Source organism: Equus przewalskii, chromosome 15 (genome assembly GCF_037783145.1).
Source record: "Equus przewalskii isolate Varuska chromosome 15, EquPr2, whole genome shotgun sequence".
Classification (NCBI taxonomy): domain Eukaryota; kingdom Metazoa; phylum Chordata; class Mammalia; order Perissodactyla; family Equidae; genus Equus; species Equus przewalskii.
The window spans coordinates 45,113,036-45,132,910 of NC_091845.1; the positions used below are offsets into that span (position 1 = coordinate 45,113,036).

The 19,875-nt window shown below is 55.1% G+C and overlaps 1 protein-coding gene across 13 annotated transcripts in view; it reads right to left on the reverse strand.

The window, feature by feature from the left end:
- The window catches only part of VIPR1 (vasoactive intestinal peptide receptor 1), a 33,301-nt gene that overhangs the window by 8,349 nt on the left and 5,077 nt on the right, over positions 1 to 19,875 (reverse strand). For 3 of the 13 annotated variants that reach the window (XM_070575765.1, XM_070575762.1, XM_070575759.1), the window contains exons 2-7: positions 13,304 to 13,412; positions 8,241 to 8,348; positions 2,604 to 2,707; positions 1,050 to 1,156; positions 444 to 576; positions 150 to 280 (exon numbers count right to left, since the gene is read on the reverse strand). In XM_070575765.1, the coding sequence (XP_070431866.1) occupies positions 150 to 280; positions 444 to 576; positions 1,050 to 1,156; positions 2,604 to 2,707; positions 8,241 to 8,348; positions 13,304 to 13,364 (644 nt within the window). In that variant the 5' untranslated portion in view covers positions 13,365 to 13,412. Of the gene's footprint in view, positions 1 to 149; positions 281 to 443; positions 577 to 1,049; positions 1,157 to 2,603; positions 2,708 to 8,240; positions 8,349 to 11,410; positions 11,773 to 13,303; positions 13,413 to 19,875 lie in introns of those variants that run through there. The other 10 variants (XM_008532756.2, XM_070575764.1, XM_008532754.2 and 7 more) reach the window with 8 other exon arrangements.

Consider the following 19,875-nt stretch of genomic DNA (forward strand, 5'->3'; position numbering starts at 1 on the left):
TGGCAGAGGGTAGAGTTGGAAGGAAGCTTGGAAGTCCTTGCACAGATGGGGAAACTGAGGCAGGGAGTTCCCAGAGGTCACACGGGAAATTAGCAAGAAAGGTGGGATGGGGGCTGTGGTCTCTGGCCATGAAGTGACCCATTTCCTACCAAGGAGAGGCATTTCTCATTGGCAGGAGCAGGTCTGTGAACTCCCAGGTGGCTGAGCACCATCTCCTGTTGCTGGGAGGGGCGTGGGATTCAAGGAGCTGCCAGATGGGGTCGGATGGGGTTTGGCCATCCTAGGAGAGAGAGAGAGAGAGAAAAGGAGAGAGACAGAGACAGAGAGACAGAGAGAGGAGAGGAAGGGGAAAGAGAAAGCGTGGAGAGAGGGGGGAGAAGGAGATTCAGGTCAGAGAAGATGAAGGAGAGACAGAGGGAGGTGGGCCTGGGCGGGGTCCTCACCGAGCCCTCAGAGCAGTGATCCGTCTCTCCGCCATGGAAGAGGGCCAAGTCTTTGATGAAGACGGCGGCAGCCCTCAGGATGAAGGATATGAAGAGGTGCATGTGGATGTAGTTCCGCGTGCAGTGGAGCTTCCTGTGTGAGGCGGCCAGATCTGGGAGGCGGAAGGGGCCTCCCACCCCCACCCCAACCAACACTGTCCAGTGCTCTGAGAAAGGGTAGGGCAGGGGGAGCATGTGGCTTCAGAGTGTAGGCCCTGCCCCTAAGGGGGTTCCTGCCCCCAGGTATCCCATCCCCATGTGCAGCCTGGCCTCTGAGAGCCTCAGCCTCCAGGTGCCTCATTCCAGAGCACAGGCCCCACCCTCTGGTGCCTTATCCCTAGGTGCAGGGCTATCCTGTGGGGGCCTAGGCTGCAACAGGTGGGACACTTTGAGCAGCCTGCTGTCTCTAAGGGAGGCTGGCTTGGCAGGGGGGCTGGGGCAGGGGCTGTGTGCCACCCAGGGAGCAACAGAGGAGGGAGGCAGAGCGTGCTGGGCCAGGCTGGGCTCGAGCATGGGAGGGACCTGGCCAGGTCTGCTTTGAGGCCTGTTGCTAGGGCTGGACCTCACCTGAACAGGCTCAAGATGGCTGTGGCGACCAGAAGGGCAGCGAGGGACAGGCTGTAGCCGATGGTGTAGCCAGTCTTCACGGAACTGTAGAACACTGTCTGCTGCTGCTAGAGGGAGGTGGGTAAGGATCTTGGGAGGGGGATGAGGTGGGCTCACCGAGGGGGTGCTGGCAGGAGCGGGATGCCCTACATACCCTGCCTTCCATCCCTGCCTTGGCAGATGAGGAAGCTGAGGCCCAGGGCTCCCAAGAACAGCTAAGCAGCCCCCTTCAGTCCCCAGACCCCTTGACCCCTTGACCCAGTTTCCACATACAGGACAGGACTGCTTTCCAAGGTGGAGGAGGGGATTGAATTCAACCACTTCTCTCTGCTCCTTCATGAGGGAAATGTCAGTGAGGGAATGAGTGAAGACCTCACAAGTTTTATTCGTCCATTTGTCCATTCTTCATGCATGTGTCTGGCACCCCTTCTGTGCCAACTCTGGGCTCAGCATCCTAGGGGACCAAGACTGTTTGCCCTTCAAACCCCAACATGAGGCCCTCTTGTCATGAGGCCCCCTCGCCATGTCTTCACGGGCACACAGGGAATGGAGAATGGGAAAGAAGACACTGTGGGATAATTTCCCATTTGGGGCTCTTGTCAGCAGGATGAGGGCAATCTGGCCTTTCTGGGGAGGCAGGACAAAGCTGGAACCCAAGAGCTTCCTGCTGGCCACCTCCCGATGCCTTCCCCATGAACACACACTCAGAGCCACGGTCCCTGGGCAGGCCCCTCCTTCCTCTCCACCTCCCATGCCCCACTGCAGAGGAGGCAAGTGGTTAAGTGGGATTTAAGGGATTTAGATCCAGCCTGAGGATCTGGTGGGCTGTGAAGGCCTCTGAGGCAATTGCTGCCCTCTTGAGGGGAGTGAAAGACCTGTCTGAGAGGGGTGTCTGAGGGTGGGACAGAAGTCATCCAGACAGACAGACAGACACACGCACACATGCATTCGCACACCAAAGCAGAGAGGGGCTCCAGCCGAGGACTCCAATTATACTCCTGCTTCCCCATCAATATCCCAGCCTGGCTCCTGGCCTCTCATCCTTACAGTGACCACCTATGCTTCACCTGCTTCAGGGTAGATCCTTGTCCTGGGACTGTGGACAGGTCCTTTTCCTGTCCCTATCCTTGTCCCTGACTGGCTGTTGGCTATCTGCAGCTGGTTCCTTCCAAGATCTGCACCTCAGTTTCCCTCTGCATGCGACACAGGGGATAATATCTGCCAGCCTTGCCATCTCCAGGGCTCGAGCAGGGCTCCCACCAGGCAGTGCGGTGGCCTGGCCAGGGGCTGCTGCTTTAGCTTTTCTGCTGTGAGCATCCTCATGAAAGCCCCCTTCTGTACCCTGTCACAGGAAGCCAGGAGATGAGCCTGAGAAATGCAGGCCTGGAGAGGGAGGAGGCTAGGGGAGGGTAGACCCCAGGAGTCCTGATTCCCACACAGATGGCAACCTCAGCCCTGAGTGGGAGCGAGTGGAAGGAGCCTAGCAGGTCAAGGGGGACATGCACGGAGGCCCACCTCGTCCAAACCTGATGTCTTGTCATCCAAGCCACAGGCAATGTTGTAGGGGCCAGGCTCCAGGTGCGTCCAGCCCTCACTGGTGCAGCTGCGGCTCACGTTGCCTGGGTGGAGGGCAGGGGTGGAGAGGAGAGAAGTTGAGGCTGGGAGCAGGGCAGGTCCGTGGAGTAGGCATGGGGCTCAGCCCTACTCCCATCATCCCCTGCTGTATCAGGCTCCTGCTGCCCTGACCTAAACACCCAGGGCATCATGGGGGAACCTGGGGCAGGGAGAAGCCCCTCTAGGGCTGCCAGGGGACCCTCTGACACAGGTGACAGTCAGAGCAGACATTTCTGGGTACAGCCCTGTCCCTTGTCATGTTTGAACCTGGCCCCAGATACAACAGAAAGTGATCCTTGTCACAGACAGCCTGGATCCTTGGCACCGAATGATCCTTGGCCCTTGCCATGAGCTAAACGCTGACCCTTGTCACAGGGCCACCAGAACTGGTGTGGCAGATGGTCTGTTTGTTATGCAGGTACAGACAGCATCCCTCTGGCTGGGGTGAGGGCCAGGCCTGCCCAGTCCTCCTCAGTCAGCCTGCCTGGGCCTACAGGCTTGGGTTGCCTTCCACACCCAGTGGGGCTCAGATGTGCTGCTGGAGAGGGACCAAAGGTGAGGCAGGAGGTGAGTGGGGGTTGGAGGACACCTGATGAGGGCACAATCCTCATCAATGGAGAAGCAGGGAGCTCCTGGAAGGGGAACCTGCCCAGGCAAAGGCACGTGCAAGGGGAATCAGGCAGCACAGCATTGCAGGATCTGGGGGCTGAACCACATTGAGGCTAGGGCTCCAGGGCACATCACTCTTCACTGTCCTTGGAGGCCCAAAGCTCCAGCAAAGGGACAGGACCACTAAAGGGCCATGTGACGTGAGGGGTACCTCCGAGGGTCCCCACTCGCCAGCCCTGGGAAGGTGTCCTCTTCCCTGAGAGGGAGGGGGGAGTTTAAGAGAAAATGGGTGAGCCAGAGAAGACCCCCATCCAAGGAGATGGATCCCAACATCCTTGCCCTCTAGCTCCTTTCTCACCAGCACCATCACCACCAGCACCATCACCACCGGCACCACCATCATCACCACCAGCATCATCGCTGTCATCACCATCATCACCATCATTGGCTTCATCACAACAGCAAGTTTTGAGAACTTTTCACATGTCAATGCTGTACGGAGCGCTTCAGGTGCAGTATCTTATTGAGTTCCCTCAACTATCCAATGAGGAAGGTAATCCCATTTCACAGCTGAGAAGTGAGGCTCCAAGAGGTTGGTCACTTGCCCAAGGCCACACAGAGAGGACAGGGTAGAGCAGGTGTGGTCCCCAGAGTGTTCCCAGGTAAGCTTGCTCTCACCTGCACTGAGGTGACTTGTTTTGGGTGTCCAGGTGCAGAGCTGTAGGAGGAGTCAGGCTGTCCTGTGAACTCACGGAGGGTCACAGTGCATGTGTGTTTAATACTTCCAAACTTTGCCATGTGCTCAGAAAGTACCAAGTTATCCCATACTCAGTATCTCTGTAAATCCTCCTGGCCACCCTTTGAAAGAGGTTCTTATCACTGTTTTATGGATGGGGAACTGAGGGACAGCTGCGGGGTGGTGGGGGACAGCCAGGAAGGAGCAGCTGGGGCTGGGTCTCTTTTCACTGTAAGGTCCTGGAGGAGGGCAGGAGGGACTTTGCTCAGGAAGGGACACTGGGCCTTTCCTGCGCAGGCCTCTCAACCACACTGCTGCAAGGGGTTCCCAGGACGTGAGAAAAGCCCTCATGCAGCCCCTGCTCAGCCCCTTAGCTTTCCCCCAATGTGGCTGGGGGCGGGTGGACCTCGAGGCTTCAAGGAGCCCCTTATCAAACTGCAGGCCCGCCTCAGCCCAAGATCTAAGGAGCTCACTGTGGGCCCTGGGGCCCTGTCCCCTCCCAGGATCTGATTCTTGTGGGGACTGCCCCCACCAGGCTGGGGCAAATTAGAAAAGGGGACAAGGCCAGATCAGCTAGCCTTGAAGCTAGGACACTAAGACCTCAGGCTTTGGGCTCCCCACTTGCCAGAGAGACCAAGGCTCCCTGAGGTTATGCCCATGACACAGCGGGCACCTGGTATCATCATGAATTAAGCTAGTGAACCTGAGTGATCCAGCAGCATCACATGCCTTCTGTGGGAGCAGGAGGGAGCAAACATTAATGCGTTAAGGCTAGTGATCAGGAGTTACTTTAGTCCCACTAAAAGATGGGGATATCAAGGCTGAGAGAGGTTGAGTGACTTGCCCATGGTCACACAGCAAGGAAGTAGCAGGCCTGGGATGCAGACGTAGGTCAGCCCGGATCTTTCTGGGCTCCCAGCAGTGGCTGAAGGGGCATCTTGTCCCCTGGAGCCCTGGCCACCCTGGAAGGGAACCGTTCTTGAGGAGATCTCAAAGGCAGTCACCATGGGACCCTAAGAAGCAGCCAAGAGCCTCTCCCCAGTCTGGGCCCAGGAACTGGCAGACCTTATGTGTGTAGAGGGGGACTGGGAGGGAGGGGCAGGGCACTTTAACTCCATGTTAGGAGGGATGCCCTGTTCTGCCAGTCTCCTCCCGCTCACCATGTCTCAGAAAGAAGTCAAGGCCCACCACTCCTCCCTTGGTTCTCCATGTGAAAAGCACCACTCGGAGACTGGAGGCAGAAATCAGGGTACCATTTTCTCCCCTACTCCTCTCTCCTCTCCCTCATCAGTTGCCAGTCCTGTCCCAGCCTCTCTTTCCTCTCCACCACCACCTCATCTCCCCTGAACTAGGTAGGAACCTCCTGATGGGTCTCCTTGCTTTCCCGCCCCCTCCAAGCCACTCCCCACCCTGAGATAGCGGGAGGGATTGTTCTAAAACCTAGATGTGGCCATGGTGCCCTCCTCCTGAAATCCTGTCAATGGCTCCCCATCCCAGCCAGCCAGGGCCAACGTCTTAGGCTGGCATCAAGACTTCCTTACTATGGCTCCGCGATGCAGGTGGTGGGGTGTGGGGTGGGGGAGGTGCCCCATAGACCCCATAGACACAGTCAACAGACTGTACGTTGAGTTTTCTCAACCAAAATAGCCATCCTATTTTTTATTCTAAAAAAAGTCTCTTCAGATATTTGAAGGTAAAAACACCACAGATGAAAGACACGCAGACCAGGAGTTAAAGGACTGGGCCCCACAAACATTTTGGCACCTTGATAAGCAGTCCTCTGTCTGGGTAGATAACTTCCAACTCTCCACAATCTTTATCTTCTACAAAGGTTCTTCAGCTGTCCCCCTAGGTCCCTTCCAACCCTTCCGGGGGGACACTCCTTTCCCCAGTCCTGTTACTCAAGGAGTTGGCATTGGCATCACCCCTACCCTGCACTCCTTTACTTGCAAACTTCCCTCTTTGAAATTTAAGGCCAGTTGCTCACACTTTCTTCATCTAGTTGCCCAAGAAAACACATCCTCTTTCTCTTACATTGTGCGCCCCTAACCCAGTCTCCTATTTGTCTCCATCATTTTCAGAAACTAGGGCTGTCAAGTATTGCCATGCAGGTTGTTCACGGCACAAAGGTGGCTGGCTGATGGACGATAGGGGCTGATATTTACTTCTTATTCAGCTGGCCACTAGGTGGGTTCTGGTGAGAGGTCAACTCCACTTGAGGAAGGGCTGCCTTTTCTCATCTGTACAAAGGCACCATGTGGGGCCCATTGAGGCTGGCAGCCTCAGGGTTAGCCAGATGGTGGGCTGGAGTCCAGGCTCTCAAGTGAAGGAGCTGCCTTGACAATTCCAGCAGGGCCAGAAGGAAGAGCCGTCAGGAGGAATGCAATTAGCAGAGTGTCAGGGAGGAATGCAATTAGCAGGCGCTTCCAGGGATCCGAGAGAAGGCTGGTTGCCAGCCTCTGCTGACGGGATGCACTATGAGACCTGCTAGAAGAACTCATCTCCTGCCCGCTCAGGTGCTGGGTTCCCCTGGAGGAGGGCTGGGCTAGGTGGGCGCCGGCCTGTGACTGCTCCCAGATTCCACGGGGAGGGCATAGAGGTCTCTCCTTCACTGCTGAGGTTGCAATATCGAGCACTGGGGGCAAAACTGGCCTATCCCAAAGACACCATTTGGTCCACCTCCTGTGCCCACTTTACAAACAGGGAAACTGAGGTCCAGAGAAGAAAAAGCCACCTGGACTGATACCCAAGAGTCTTTCTACTTGCCCTCTGAATCCTTATCTAGGTCCTGCTGTTCCCTCAGTCCCTCCCACTCCAGCCTGCTCCTCCCTCAGTCCTCCCCACCCCAGCCTGCTCCTCCCTCTATCTTCCCCACCCCAGCCTGCTCCTCCCTCTATCTTCCCCACCCCAGCCTGCTCCTCCCTAGGTCCTCCCCACCCCATCCAGCTTGCTCTTTTCCCCAGCTCATCAAACCTAGACCTGAGGGGGGGCATGTGTGATCCCTCCCTCCCCCTCGGGCTCCGCCATGACCTCCACAGGCAAGTCTCCCCCTTCTCTCCTCTGCCATGCTCTCTCCCAAGTTCAAATCACCATCATCCTCACCTGCTGTGTGGTTGGGTCTTCCCATTTGCACTCCTAGAATCCTTTCTTCTCACAGAAACCAGTTATCAGTGAAAAACCTGAAGTGGACTATGTCAGTCCTCTGCTTAAAGCCCCAGGGGCTTCTCAGCGAATTTAGGAAAAGCCCAGTCCCCAGTCAGCCATCAAGGCCTGCAGGGTCTGGCCTCCGCCCACCTGTCTCCTCCCTCCTGAGCTCTCTCTGCTTCAGCCTCACTGACCTCCTTTGAGTTTCCTTAGTTCTCATCCCAGGGGCAGGAGATTCTCTCTCAATGATCCGCCCACCCAGGATCTGTCCGTGGTGGCTCTTTCCCACCCCCAGGTCTCCTCAGAGAGAACATCCCTGAACACTTGCCTTACGTCACCCCCACATCTTCTCCCTCCCTGCCCTGCTTACCATTTATATGTGTGTCCGTTTTCTTGCTAAACGTCTCTCCAACTAGAATGGTAGCTCTGTGAGGGCAGGCAGCATGGCTGTTCTATCCCGTGCCCGACCGTGGGTTTGTCTGGCTCAGTGCCTGTCGTACTAGTAGGTGTGTAATGAACATTCATGGAATGAAAGAATGGCTGCATAAATTACACTGCGAGCCTCTTGACTCAGTAGCGAGAAAGCCCACTTCCTAAAGAGGCTCCCTGTTTTCTGCCTTCCATGTGAACATTCGTTTAGGCAGAACACGATAAGGTGTTTACATAAGCAAAGCTGTGCAGTGGTTTCACGGAGCCAGAAAGGCCATCAGCTCCAGACAGCGAAAGACTGAATCATGACCAGCCCAAGACAATGGGAACACGGGAGCCATAATTTAATCAAATGTCTGTCAGTCAATCAGTTATCAATTGCTGAGCAAATATTTAGTGAGCCCTTCCCACTTGCTTATCTTAATGTGAAGAGCTGGTCAAATCCCATGAGTGCTTCAAAGACCTCGTGCCAGTGCATCCTCTTCCAGGAGGCCTCCTTGATTGCTCCAGCCCCTTTGACCACTTTCCTTTGTCGTCTCACTTTCTTGAGAGGTGAGTTCCCACTCCAGCCGGCACCACTTGGGCCACCCACCTCCCTTGCTTCAACCCAGAGCTCTTACCTTGAGTGGAGGAGAAGAGCCTAAAGATGGGGGGGCAGGCCAAGACGACCACCTGGCCCCGAGGGGTGGCCGGCCAGCAGGTGAGGTTGTCCCACATCTTGCTGCAGCCTGTGGGGTGAAGGCAGAAGACAAATGGGTCAGCATGGCTACCAGATGCCTCCAGCCTTGGGGCTTGAGCCCACAGGCACCCACTCTTTTCCTCTTCCTCCAGGACCCCACTTCCAGGAGTCTCCAGTCTGGGGGGCGGGCACCAACCACCCAGCCTGGCTGTGCAGGGCCTGTCCCGACAGGGAGGGGGGAGTGGGAAGCATGACTACAGCTCCATGGTCCTTAGTGAGGGACAGAGCACTCCTGAGGGGGTGTCAAACAGTTGGGGGAGGGGTTTGTCTGTTGCAAGGATTGGGGGCCTCACCCTGCATTTGATGGGCAGGCACAGGGATGCCAGGCAGACAGGCTGCATGGTCCTGCACAATGATGAATTGCAAGGCTTTCGAATGAGCCACTGGGTATGTGTGTAGGTGGAAACTTTTTGTAATGACCACAGCCTAGACTCTTACTCTGTTTTACAGATAAACACAAGGCCCTAACTGCACAGGTTTAACATACACAGTTTCCCAGGAATGCAACTACTGAGTACGGGGAGAGAAGGCTGGGCTTGTTGTGTTCTGAACTTTACTAAGAGTTGTTGAATGTTTTGGAAAATCACTTTACCTACAGCAATGCTGCTCGTGACACCTGAGTCAGTGATGAAACCACGGTGTATATCAATCTACCTTTATAGCTCTCACCTTCCCAGGGTTTATATTTATAGGTACAACCTTCAGACTATGTCTTCTTATCTTTGAGAGTAATTGTGCCTAAATATATACAGAGCATTTTATTATAAGTTACTTTCCTTTTTTTCTCTTACAACTAGAACAGCATTTAAAAAAAAATGAATGTGTGTATCCTGAATCTCTTTTTATCATGGTAAAGGAAGCATTAGGAAATATTTGTTATAAAAAGGAAGTGTTGGGTATGGTGGGGTGATGGGTATATTGGGGTTCAGCTAGTTCTTGAGGAGTCTTCTCAAAACTCACAAAGCAACCCAGAGGCCCCCAACTCAGTCGAATTGTGAATTGTGATGGGAGTGGCGGTCAGGGGGCAGTTCAGAGAAAACTCTGTCTTGCAGGCTCTGTTCTCCACTGTGTACTTATTAGTCTTGAGGGCCTGACTGGTGAAGGGGGAATAATGGGGTCTCTAGGGGTCTGCTTTAATAGGCAAATGCAAACGCCATGGTTTTGCTTGTTCATGGGCTGGGTGTCCCCGAGTGACTGGGACTCCTCCAGATCCCCTTCCCTGAGGGAAGTTTAATTGTCTCTTTGCAACCCTGCCAGTCCCACAGATTTGCTCAGGAAACCCAACCCCTGAGCCAAAGTCAACGGCATCTGGGCCAAGCCCAGCCCAGCCCAGGTCCGAAGGTTCATGAGTTCCCAAGAGGGGGGCCTGGGAAGAACAGGTGAAAGGATGGCCCCATTTGGGGAAGAGCCCGCGGACTCTGAGTGCTGGAGTGGGCCAGCTGCAGGGAGGGGTTCCTTATGGGGCTGCAGCAGCCAGGTGGCACCTGCAGTGGAAGGCTGAGAACACCTGGATCCCCAGAGTCTGGTCAGAGAGCACAGCCTCCCTTCCTCAGGGACCCCAAGGCTTCTGCCCCACCCTGTCCTGAGGCTTTGGTGGCCTCACTCTGGCTCCCAGTCCCTCCCCTCCTCCATTCCTGTGCCAGCCTCTCTGGAGGCCAGGTAGGGGCCCTTCAGGACAGTCAATTCCTGTTAGCCATTGGAGACCCTGTTAATAATATCAGAGAACACTTACATAACCTTTGTATGTGGTAGGCTCTGTTCGACTCTCTTTAAATAAACAACTTATTTAACCCTCCCATTTTACAGATGAGAAACTGAGGCATAGAGCGATTAGATAATGAGCCCAAGGACACATTGCTGGCGAGGGGTGCAGCCTGTTCACATGCTCCCTTTCCAGCAAATCTTTTGTACTCCTTGATGCTGGAGTCTGGGCCTGATGCTGTTTCTCTGGGAATTTGGCTCTGCTGGACTTTGTTTACCCCTCTCTGACAGCACTGGGCACACCCTGTTTTGTAGTCCAGCTATTGTGTCTGGGTCCTCACCAGACTTTGAGCTCTCTGGCTCTCTAACTGCAGCACAAGTTGGGGAGTGACTTCAGCATTGGGTGTTTGGCCCTGAGTTCTGCTTCACCAGAGGTGGCACAGACAAGAGAAAGACTAGGCCTTGCCTTTGGGGAGGCCACACTTGGCCTCAAGGAATCTCAGCACCGCTAGGGCTGGGCTGGGCTGAGAACTGGTGCTGGGGCACAAGCTGGTGAGCAGGGCAGGGGAGCCAGGGAGGAGGGGCCAGGAGGGCCAGGTGGTCAGGGAAGCTTCCTGCAGGAGGCAGCAGGGTTAGGAAGCCGTGAAGCGGGTGACAGCCAAGAAAATGCTAGTCATCTGGAAGGTCTGTTGTCCTGGGCTGGGCCCCGGGAGTATTCTCTGTGTGCCCAGCCCACGGAGACCCCACAGGTCTCACCACATGTGTCACCAGGTCCACAGAGACACAGGGCCCAGGCTGGCTGTGTGTGCCCATGGGGGGCTGCCACCTCAACAGGAAAGAAAGTCCAACCTAGAGCCTGGGATGGGGAATGGCGAGGCAGGGCGGGGCCTCTGCTGTGTCATTTTATAGGCATGTGTGCACAGAGAGACATACACACTGATAAGCACTCCCAGGCACACAGAACCACAGACACACATGCAAACACACATACATATAGGCTTACTCAGACATGGAAAGGCCAGACACAAGCAAACACAGGTACAGAGAGCTGCACACAACTCACAGACATACACGCGTAGACATGACTGGGCATACCACAGAGATTCACACTCATAGATACACGCACATACAAACCAACGCGCAGAGACACAGCAGGCAGACACCTCCAGGCATGTCCAGACTTACACAGACAATGCTTCTGACACACAAAGACACTCAGAGTCAGACATGGAGTTAGAGACCCCAGATGCACAGACATAGCCCTAGACAGACATGGGCCAGGAACACACACCTGGATGTGTGTGAACATGCACAGAGCCCCACACAAGGTCACAGTCCACAGACCCATACCTGCCCTCCTCTGGATCCCAGGCCGGCTGCCTGGTGACAGGGTGTTGGCACCTGACAGGTATCCTGTGCCAGTAATGACCTCATCAGGATCACGAGGTGGCCTGCCCTCGGGGCCTGGGAGGTGCTGCAGTGGGGTCTAGAGTCTGGGGTCTGGGCCTCTCTGGGCTGCCCACGATCCTGCCATTAGGGCCTGCCAAGGCCTGTCTGCAGCCTAGCCCTGCCTCCCTGCCCTGGTGGGCTGAGGTGGGGCATATGAACAGCAGGCAGGTTTGGCCACCCCTGGACCCAGGCCTCAGTCTCAGGACCCCAGGAGACAGGGGGCCGTCCCTCCTTGAGAGCTGGGGCTGGTGAGGCCCATCTGTGAGGCTACACATGCTCACTCGTGGTGCAGGAGGCAGAGCGCCTGGGCACCAGAGCCAAGAAGGAGGGACCTGATAGGGGTTATGTAACTGTCTGCCTCAGGGAGGTGGCGGGGGACTGGGGAGCCAGGAGGACGTAAAGATGCTCCTTGCTCCTGAGTGAGGCTGTTACACAACTGTAAGCTCGGCCTCAGGGAGGTGAGCTGGGAGGGAGGCCCAGAGCAGGCACAGCCACCTCACTGCCTCCAGCCCTCCCCCTCCCTCTCAGTGCGCCTCTAGCCCCATCCCTCCCCGCCCCCCCAACTCCCGCTCACCATAGCACAGTCTGCCTCGGGGGCCTCCCACCCTCCCAGCCTCTCCGCTTCTCCAAACCCTCCCCACCCTTCCGAGTCTGCTCAAGTGGCGCCTTTGGAAGGAAGCCCTCTGTAAGTCCTCCCATTCTCACCCCAGGGCTGCTGAGCCAGGTGCGGGCACACGAGGTGGGGAAGTGAAGAGGAGAGGGTGCTGTCGTCTGATCTGATGGCCCGGCCAGGTCACCTAAGGGGGCCCCTGGCACCATCCTTCACACTGCCACGCCGGAGCTCCCTCAGACCCTCAGAGGACGAGCTGGGCCCCCATATGCTCAGCCTCTGAGTCTGACCTTGACTTGTCTAATCAGCAGGATGATGAGCTGATGGTTCATCTGGCCTGCTGAGGGCAGGTTGGGATGGAGAAGTCAGTGTGTGTGCCTAGGGGCCAGTGTGTGTAGTGTCACTTCTGGGTGTTGTGATGACAGGCAGAACCCAGGGTTGGGAGGAAGGAGCTGGGCCTCAGTTTCCCCCTCCTGTGGTGAGTATTCCAGACCCATGCAGACTAGCCTGGTGCCCCTTCTCGATCTAGACAGTCATGATGGCTTTGAGCTTCCATGTGGTCCCTATGGGGGTCACATACTTCACCGAGTGTCCTCTACTCTCCCTCTGAGATGCTAACACACTACAATGGCCTATTCCTGGAGTGTGGTGTGCTGGGGTCAGTTCTCCCCACCTCAGCTACAACTGAGTCAGGGGCTGAGGAATCTGATCCAGAAATGCTCCCACCAGTAAGCTACCCCAACCCTTCTTTGGACTGGGCCAGGGGCCCTCACTGTCACAGGCCCTCACCATGTAGTGCTCTGGGTCTCCCATCTTGGGTGGGCTGGCAGCCATGGACATCGTGTCCACTCTTCCTGGAGAAGAAGGGTAGGGATCCCCAAAGACAGAGTTGGCTCCACTCACTTTTCACAACCCCAGTTTAGTATGTTCTCCTCAGCTAACAGCTGGGAGCTCCCCAGACCTGGGGTGGGTGATGGGAATGTGGAGGCCTGTTAGCTCCTTCTTTCTTCCATCTGGCTCCCCACCTTCTCCCAGCATCCTCTCCTCACCAGCCAGCAGTTCCTTAGCGCTATCCCCAGCCAAGAAATGTGGAATGAATGTGGCCTGGATCTGATCTCATGATGTGAGGAAAAATGGGGCTCCTTGGGGGTCTGCAGCACCTCTCTTCCCCCCGGGGGCCTCACCTGCTGTTTCATTCTCCAGCTGGGCCTCCTCCAGGCACTGCTTGTGCTGCACCTCGATCATCTGCAGATAGTCACACTCCTCCCGCTGCAGCCCAGCTGCCCAGCTGCCCTGGGGGACAGAGACAAGGAGGGGACCCGTCAGCCTTCTCCATGGTTCACATCTCATCCACAGGCTCCAGGAGCATGGGGCTCTTGCTTGCCCTGGCCCCTGGACTGATCCAACTTCCAGACTGAATCCCAACCCCAGCCCCAGACTGAATCCCAATCCTAGCTCCGATTGGAGCTTGACCCTGACTTGGATCTGACCCAAAACTTGTCCATTATCCCCCAAAGCTTGGTCTGCCTTGAGGACCCTGTCACAGCTTCTTGGGGGCTCCCCCAGAAGTGCTGAGTCTGTAACAACTTTATCTCTTTGTGGGTGGTATGACCCTGGACAGAGGTGAGGGGGCCTCTCCTTAGAGCCCAGAGCTGGCCCACTGGACTCTGCCATTCTCCAGCTTGATGGGAGGGTTGGGAGCCATCTGTTCCTGCCTCAGTCTCCAGGATAGGTGGGGCCCAGCTGTGCAACCACATCATGGGAGTTGGACCCTGGCCTCCAGTTCCTGGGGCCAGGCTTGGGAGGAATCCATGAGTCTGGCTGCATCTTCCAGCCTCTGTCTCCATTCTAGCAGCCTGTGCTCAGTCCCCTGGGTCACTAGCTGGGAAGGGGACTTTGGCTCCCCTTGCCTAGACCTCACCTGCCTCCTTCTTAGCGTTTGAATAATTCAAGCTATATCGGCTGTAATGAGCAGGGGAAGTGTAAGGAGGTAGAAGCCCCTCTAGAGTGGCTCGTGATCCCACCAGTCCCCCTGTGCCTCTGGAAGGTGATGAGAGAGGATGGGAAAGCCCCGGTTTCTCCCCTTTCACCCTGGCCAGGGATCAGGGATGGGGCCAGACCTGTGTGCCAGGGGGATGTTGGCATTGGGGCTGACATGTGGGTAGGGGTGATGGCTGCCCAGGAACAGCCAGAAAAAAACAGATCTTGGAAGCCACTGGGTGGGGAAGGACTGATGAAGTCTCCATGGAGGAACCACTGGGCTGGTGGCAGCTTCTGCCTGTCTCTTTAGCTTTAGGAAAGTGGCTGCTGCTCCTGGCAACCCCACATCATTTCCTCATCTCTGCCTAGGAAAGAGAATGTCACGGTCATGGTGGAGAGTCCAGCAAGACTGCTCCTGTGTCACAGAATCTCAGTGTCCCTTCCAACTTGTCCTTCCCACCCTGGGACAAGGTCCTTGCCTCTCTGAGCCTCAGTTTCCCCCATAGGCAAAATGGGCCTCAACCACCTCCTCTGCTGACTCAAAGGTTCTTGCAATGGGGCTGTGGGGAGAGCATAAGTGGAGGTCCTTTAAGGGGGTCCCCATCTGGCCTGCAGTCACTAAGGGTGTGATTTTGGCCAGTGTTGTAAGTGAGTCAACCCCCTTGAAGTGCCAGTGAGCTCTCCACTGCTGTAGAGGGAGGGGAGTCCAAGCTGAAGCTGGACAATTCAGTGCCCAAGAGGCCACACAGCTGAGTCTCTTCCATCTCAACAGCTCTCTCATCCTTTGTTGAAGGTTTTGGTGGAGGCTCATTGTCACAGAGGTCCCCATAGTCCAACATTCCCATCTGCAGCTAAGCATCACAGCTGACCGAGCCCAGGTTCAAGGGAAGGCCTCCTCGCCCAGTGTGTCTTCAGGCTCCGCAGCACCCAGACCTCACTCACCACATGCCACAGGCCTGGAAGCCACACAGGGAACATGGGCTCCATCTTGGACCATAAACCTTACCAGCCAATTTGGGTAAAGACATTAGCTGGTAAGTTATTTAAAACTCAGCATATTGAAAGTGACATGGATCTATCATGGAGCAGGATGCAGTTATCTACGTAACTGTTTAGAAGAAAGGATGTGAGACTTAAAGGAAATGTAGTGCTGTGGTCTCTCTTTGGGGTCACATGCTTCCCTCTTGCTCGTTAAGGTTATCCAGACTGAAACACTCAAGATGCCCTGTCTTAAGGGATCTGAGCCTGGCTCAGGAATGGAAAGAGGGGTGGCCAGGAGGATCTCAGAGGTGGCCTCTGAAAGAGGAACCTGGGGACTGGTCACCCCAGCTTATGCCCTGCCAATGGCCTATCTTGCTTATTTGGAGCATGCTTCTCTCCAAAGTACCTCCTCAGCCCCATTGTCCTCCAGCAACAGAGCTCATTCTGCCTTCTGGCCCCTTCCAGCGTTGCCTGGCTCTCCTGGCTCTTCTTATCTCTTCTCACCCCACTTCATGAAAGTAGGATGGATGGTAGTGGACATGTGTTGTTGCTGCCTTCTGCTATGCTTTACCTTCCTCTGGTGACATGTCTTCCTCTCTATCTGGGAAACCACCTCCTTCCCCACTCCTGGTTCATGGCCTTCTGATGAACCCTCTTCCAGGGGATCAATATGTGACCAGACTTGAGCCAGTAAGAGCATTCCTGGCCATAGTGTCTGGCACATGGCCCAAGTCAGGCGACTCAGAGCTCAGAGGCTCATTCTGGGGATTTAGGATTAAGCAATTAGGCAAGTAGATTTGTTCTTCCCCAATGGACTGGAAACCTCAAGGTATGCAAGGGCTGGAGCTACTGCCACCTGTCTTGCTGCCAAGTGGAAGACAATGATGAAGGCCACACAGCCAAAGGCAGAATAGAGAGATGGAGAAAAACTGGCTTGTCTTGACATTATCTGAGCCCCTGAATGCAGCCATGCCTGAAACCAGCTCTGCTTCCAGCAACATGAGTCAATACTTTTCTTTGTGGCTTGAGCCAGTTGAGTTTTCTGTCTCTCTAACTAAAAGAGTTCATACTTGTGCTCTGAGAACAGGACAATAGATCCCCTCACTTGCTGGGTCCTCTTAAGCCAGGGCTGTGGCCATGCTGTATGCCAAGAGATATCTCATTTCTAATCAACAAGAGCATCATAGGGTTCCTGGCAGCTTCTGCGTGCCACTGTCTGAGGATGGAAGGGTGTTGGGTCAACCTCTCTAGACATCTTTGCTCCTCTAGCAGCACAGCCACAAAGCCTTTTCTGATAGGCAGTTTGCAGAGGATGGGCAGGAGCCCTCTGGGTAATGCGGGAGGCTGGAGCATCTCTGAATAGAGTGAGGGTGGTCTGGAAGATGAGCTCTGTCTTCACCACAATTGAGTTGAGTGCTGGGCCCCATCTGGAGAGGGGAGGGAATAGAGACCCAAAGTGGGACCTGCAGTCACCCAGAAAAGCACATTCCCAGAAGGGACCTAAGTCTCTGACCAGAAGTCTGGACTGCCTCAGTCCCTCTCCACAGCCTTGCCTTGGGCCATCAGGTCAACCATTGCCCTCTGGGGGATGGGACCAGGGCAGCTCCCTCTAGCCCTTATCACTGAGGAATTCAGACAGACTTTGGACTTCCTCTTCCACTTATTTTTCCATTCTAAACATCCTCATTATCTCTCTGGACTCCAGAGACACAAAGTTGGAAAATTCCCAGCCAGATATAGCTGAGTCTAATGATCCAGGGAAGGGTCCCAGGGTAGGATATAGCTGGGGTGTGTGCTTCATAGAGAATGGTAATAGAGGTGGGCCTTTGGGGATGTGTAAGAGTTTGGCAACTAGAGGTGGAGTAAGAGCATTCCAGAAAGTAGGAGCGGTGTGTTTCATGGAGGCATGAAAATGCCTAATACATTCAAGGTTGCAAGAAGCCTGGTGTGGCTGCAGCAAAGATCCCTGGAGGCATCAGGAGACAGGCTGGGAGATGTAGTCAGGGGCCAGGCCTCATCAGTTCCTGCCTGGACTGGTACAGTAGCTTTCCGCCCCACTACCTGCAACCTGAGGGATCTTTGTAAAGTGTGTAGCCCTATCCTCATTCTCTTGCTTCAAATCTCTGATGGTCCCCATGGCCTAGGAATGAAAGCCATACTTCAAAACCAGCATTCAAGGCCCTTCCTAATCTGACCACTGCCTGCGTCTCCGAACTTGTCTCCTGATGCCCCACATGGAGAAAAGAAAACAGGGCTTTCTCCCAAACCCTCACCAATTCTTGTGCTGGGCTGAGCCCCAAGTGAGCTTTCAGTTAGGAGTTCCTGAGCCTGGAAGAAGGGACCCGGCAAGAGCATCCCTTCAGTCCTGGTCCTCTGTGTCCCTTGCCATGGTGTTGGCTGGACGTGGGAGGTGACTGGCTGAGAGTTGGCAGGAGAATCCTGGGTCTCTGGTTGGGGCAGGGATTAACCAAGGCTTGTTAATTCCACCTGCTCAGCTCGGCCCCCTCCTCTCTGTCTCTACTGAGGGGCTGGGAAGAGCCCTGTGTTCTCCTCTCCACGTGCGGCTCCCAAGGTCTGGGGCAAAGGCTAGGGTTGTTGGGAGAAGGGGGAAGATGCTGAGAGTTACAGCTCCTAGATGCTAGAGGCTCTGAAAGGCAAGGTGGGCCCGGCTCAGGTGTTGTGGGCCATATGCCACCCCCTCAAGAGAAGTTTGAGACCACAGCTCTGGGCCTCAAATCAGAACCCCCAGCCTCAATGGGGGCCAAAGAACTATGGCAGGAGGAGCGGAGGGAGACAGAAGCAGCGCGGTGGGGGAGCGTGAGTCCCTCTAAGGAGCAGCTTGTCTCTGAGAGGGGTCTAAAGTGCAGCAGGCTGGATTAGGTGAGACAGGAGAAAGCACTTCCTGTCTGCAGATTACTGAGCACTGGGAGCCACTGTGAATGATTTGTGCTTCTGAGGTTTGTCAAGGGAGGGCTCTTTTTTCCTGCCCTGGATGGCTGGAGGAGGCTAGGGAATGGGGATAGAGGACAGGCAGCTCAGGAGTGGTCCCACTTACCATTCCCTTCATTACCATCTCATAGTCCATGGTTTATTTAAGCATCCCCCCCGCTCCCCCAAAAAACAAAAACAGGGCAACTAAAAGACACAGGGGGAAACAGGATCCAGAGAGAAAGCAGCGTGATAAAAGTCACACAGGACCACAACCCAGCTTCCCAGCTGCCCCCTTCATTTTGGCTTTTGTCTTTGAATTGGTAAGGAGATGGATCATGTAGTCCAGGGCAGAGGGGGGAGGCGAGAAGGAGCAGGAGGAGAAAAGGGCAGGGGGAGGGGTGGAGGCATAGGGAGGTAGGGTAGCTCATGGGATCCAGAAGTCACGGAAAAGAGGAGAAACATGCTCCCAGCTCTGCAGAGGGCACTAGAGAAGTTGAAATCAGACCTCATCTCATGGGGCAGGGGCATGTGGGAGCCTGCCAGGTGACAACGACGTGTAATAGCTTGATCAGTGTAGGAACTACAGAGATGTACAATTTAGGAGTGACAATTCCCTGAGCTGTTGCTTCAGATTTTACTAATTAAGAGCTATCTCCAAAGTCCCAGGGCGGCATGTGGCATGCCATAGCCCCCTTGGAAGACGCAGCTCTTCTTAGTGAGACGGCAGAGGCTACTTAAGTCCACAGGTTCCGGAATCAGATTGTCTGCCACTTCCTGACTGGTGACCTTGGGCAAGTGACCCCACCTCATCTGTAAAATGGGGACAATGACAGCACCACCTACTTCCAGGGTTGTGTCGAGGGCCATATGTAAAGGACACTAAGGGACTGCCAACAAGAGTTAGCAGTAATTGCCAAAGCCCCGGCCCAGCCCCTCAGGCCAGGCTCATTGCCGTCCATGCCAGACCTCAGCCGAGACACAGCCTTAATGCCCTGCATAGCCCCGGGCAGCCTGAAGGTCCTACCCCCGGACAAGCGGCAGCGGTGCCCACCAGAAGAGAGGTCTCGAGTCTGGCAGTTCCTCTCACCCCCTACTGTTGTCTGATTTCTCTTCCTTCTCCTGTATTTTTACATCCTTTTGCCAATAGTGTGAAACCTCCCCTCTCTGCAAATCCAAATTTTGCCAACCACACCTCCCCTTGGGGAAGGCTGAGCTCTGGGTAGTAGGAGGGTAGAATAAGAACTGGTGTGTGGAGGGGGAAAAAGGGGAAGACCTAGAAATGCAGGTTTGGGCTTAGGGTAAGAAAGAACTTTCCACAGCTCAGGGTGGTACCCAGGCAAGGGCTCTTATTAGGAGAAGGCAAGCAACGATGGTCAGCCTGGGCTTAAGCCTGATGCCACTAAGCGCCCTTCTTGGAAGGTTTACTTAGGGTCACGAAGGCTTTCAGGATTTCTTTGTGGAGGATCACCGTGGGGACGGTCAGCAAAGCAGGGGCAGCAGGGACTCAGGTTTCAATCCTCTGTCCCTCGAAAGTCACCATGGGCACCCCGAGTGGAAGAGGACTCAGTGTACACACACGGTGTCTGTGGGTGGTGTTGGTGTCGGGGTCACTGGCAGAGGGTTGGACACCAGCACAAGGAGCTACAAAGCTGTGAGTCCTTGATACACAAGGGTCGGTTGGTGACCTCTTCCTCTCCTCTGATGACCGGATGTATAGGAAGTACTTGCTTTTAAGATAGTGTGAGGTACTTCCTGAGAGATATGGACCTCACATCACGAGCCACATGGGAGGAGGTGCATGTACAGACTGGGCCGTGTCCTGTGAAGCTCAGCACGAGGCTTACTCACCCTGCTCGAGGCCCCT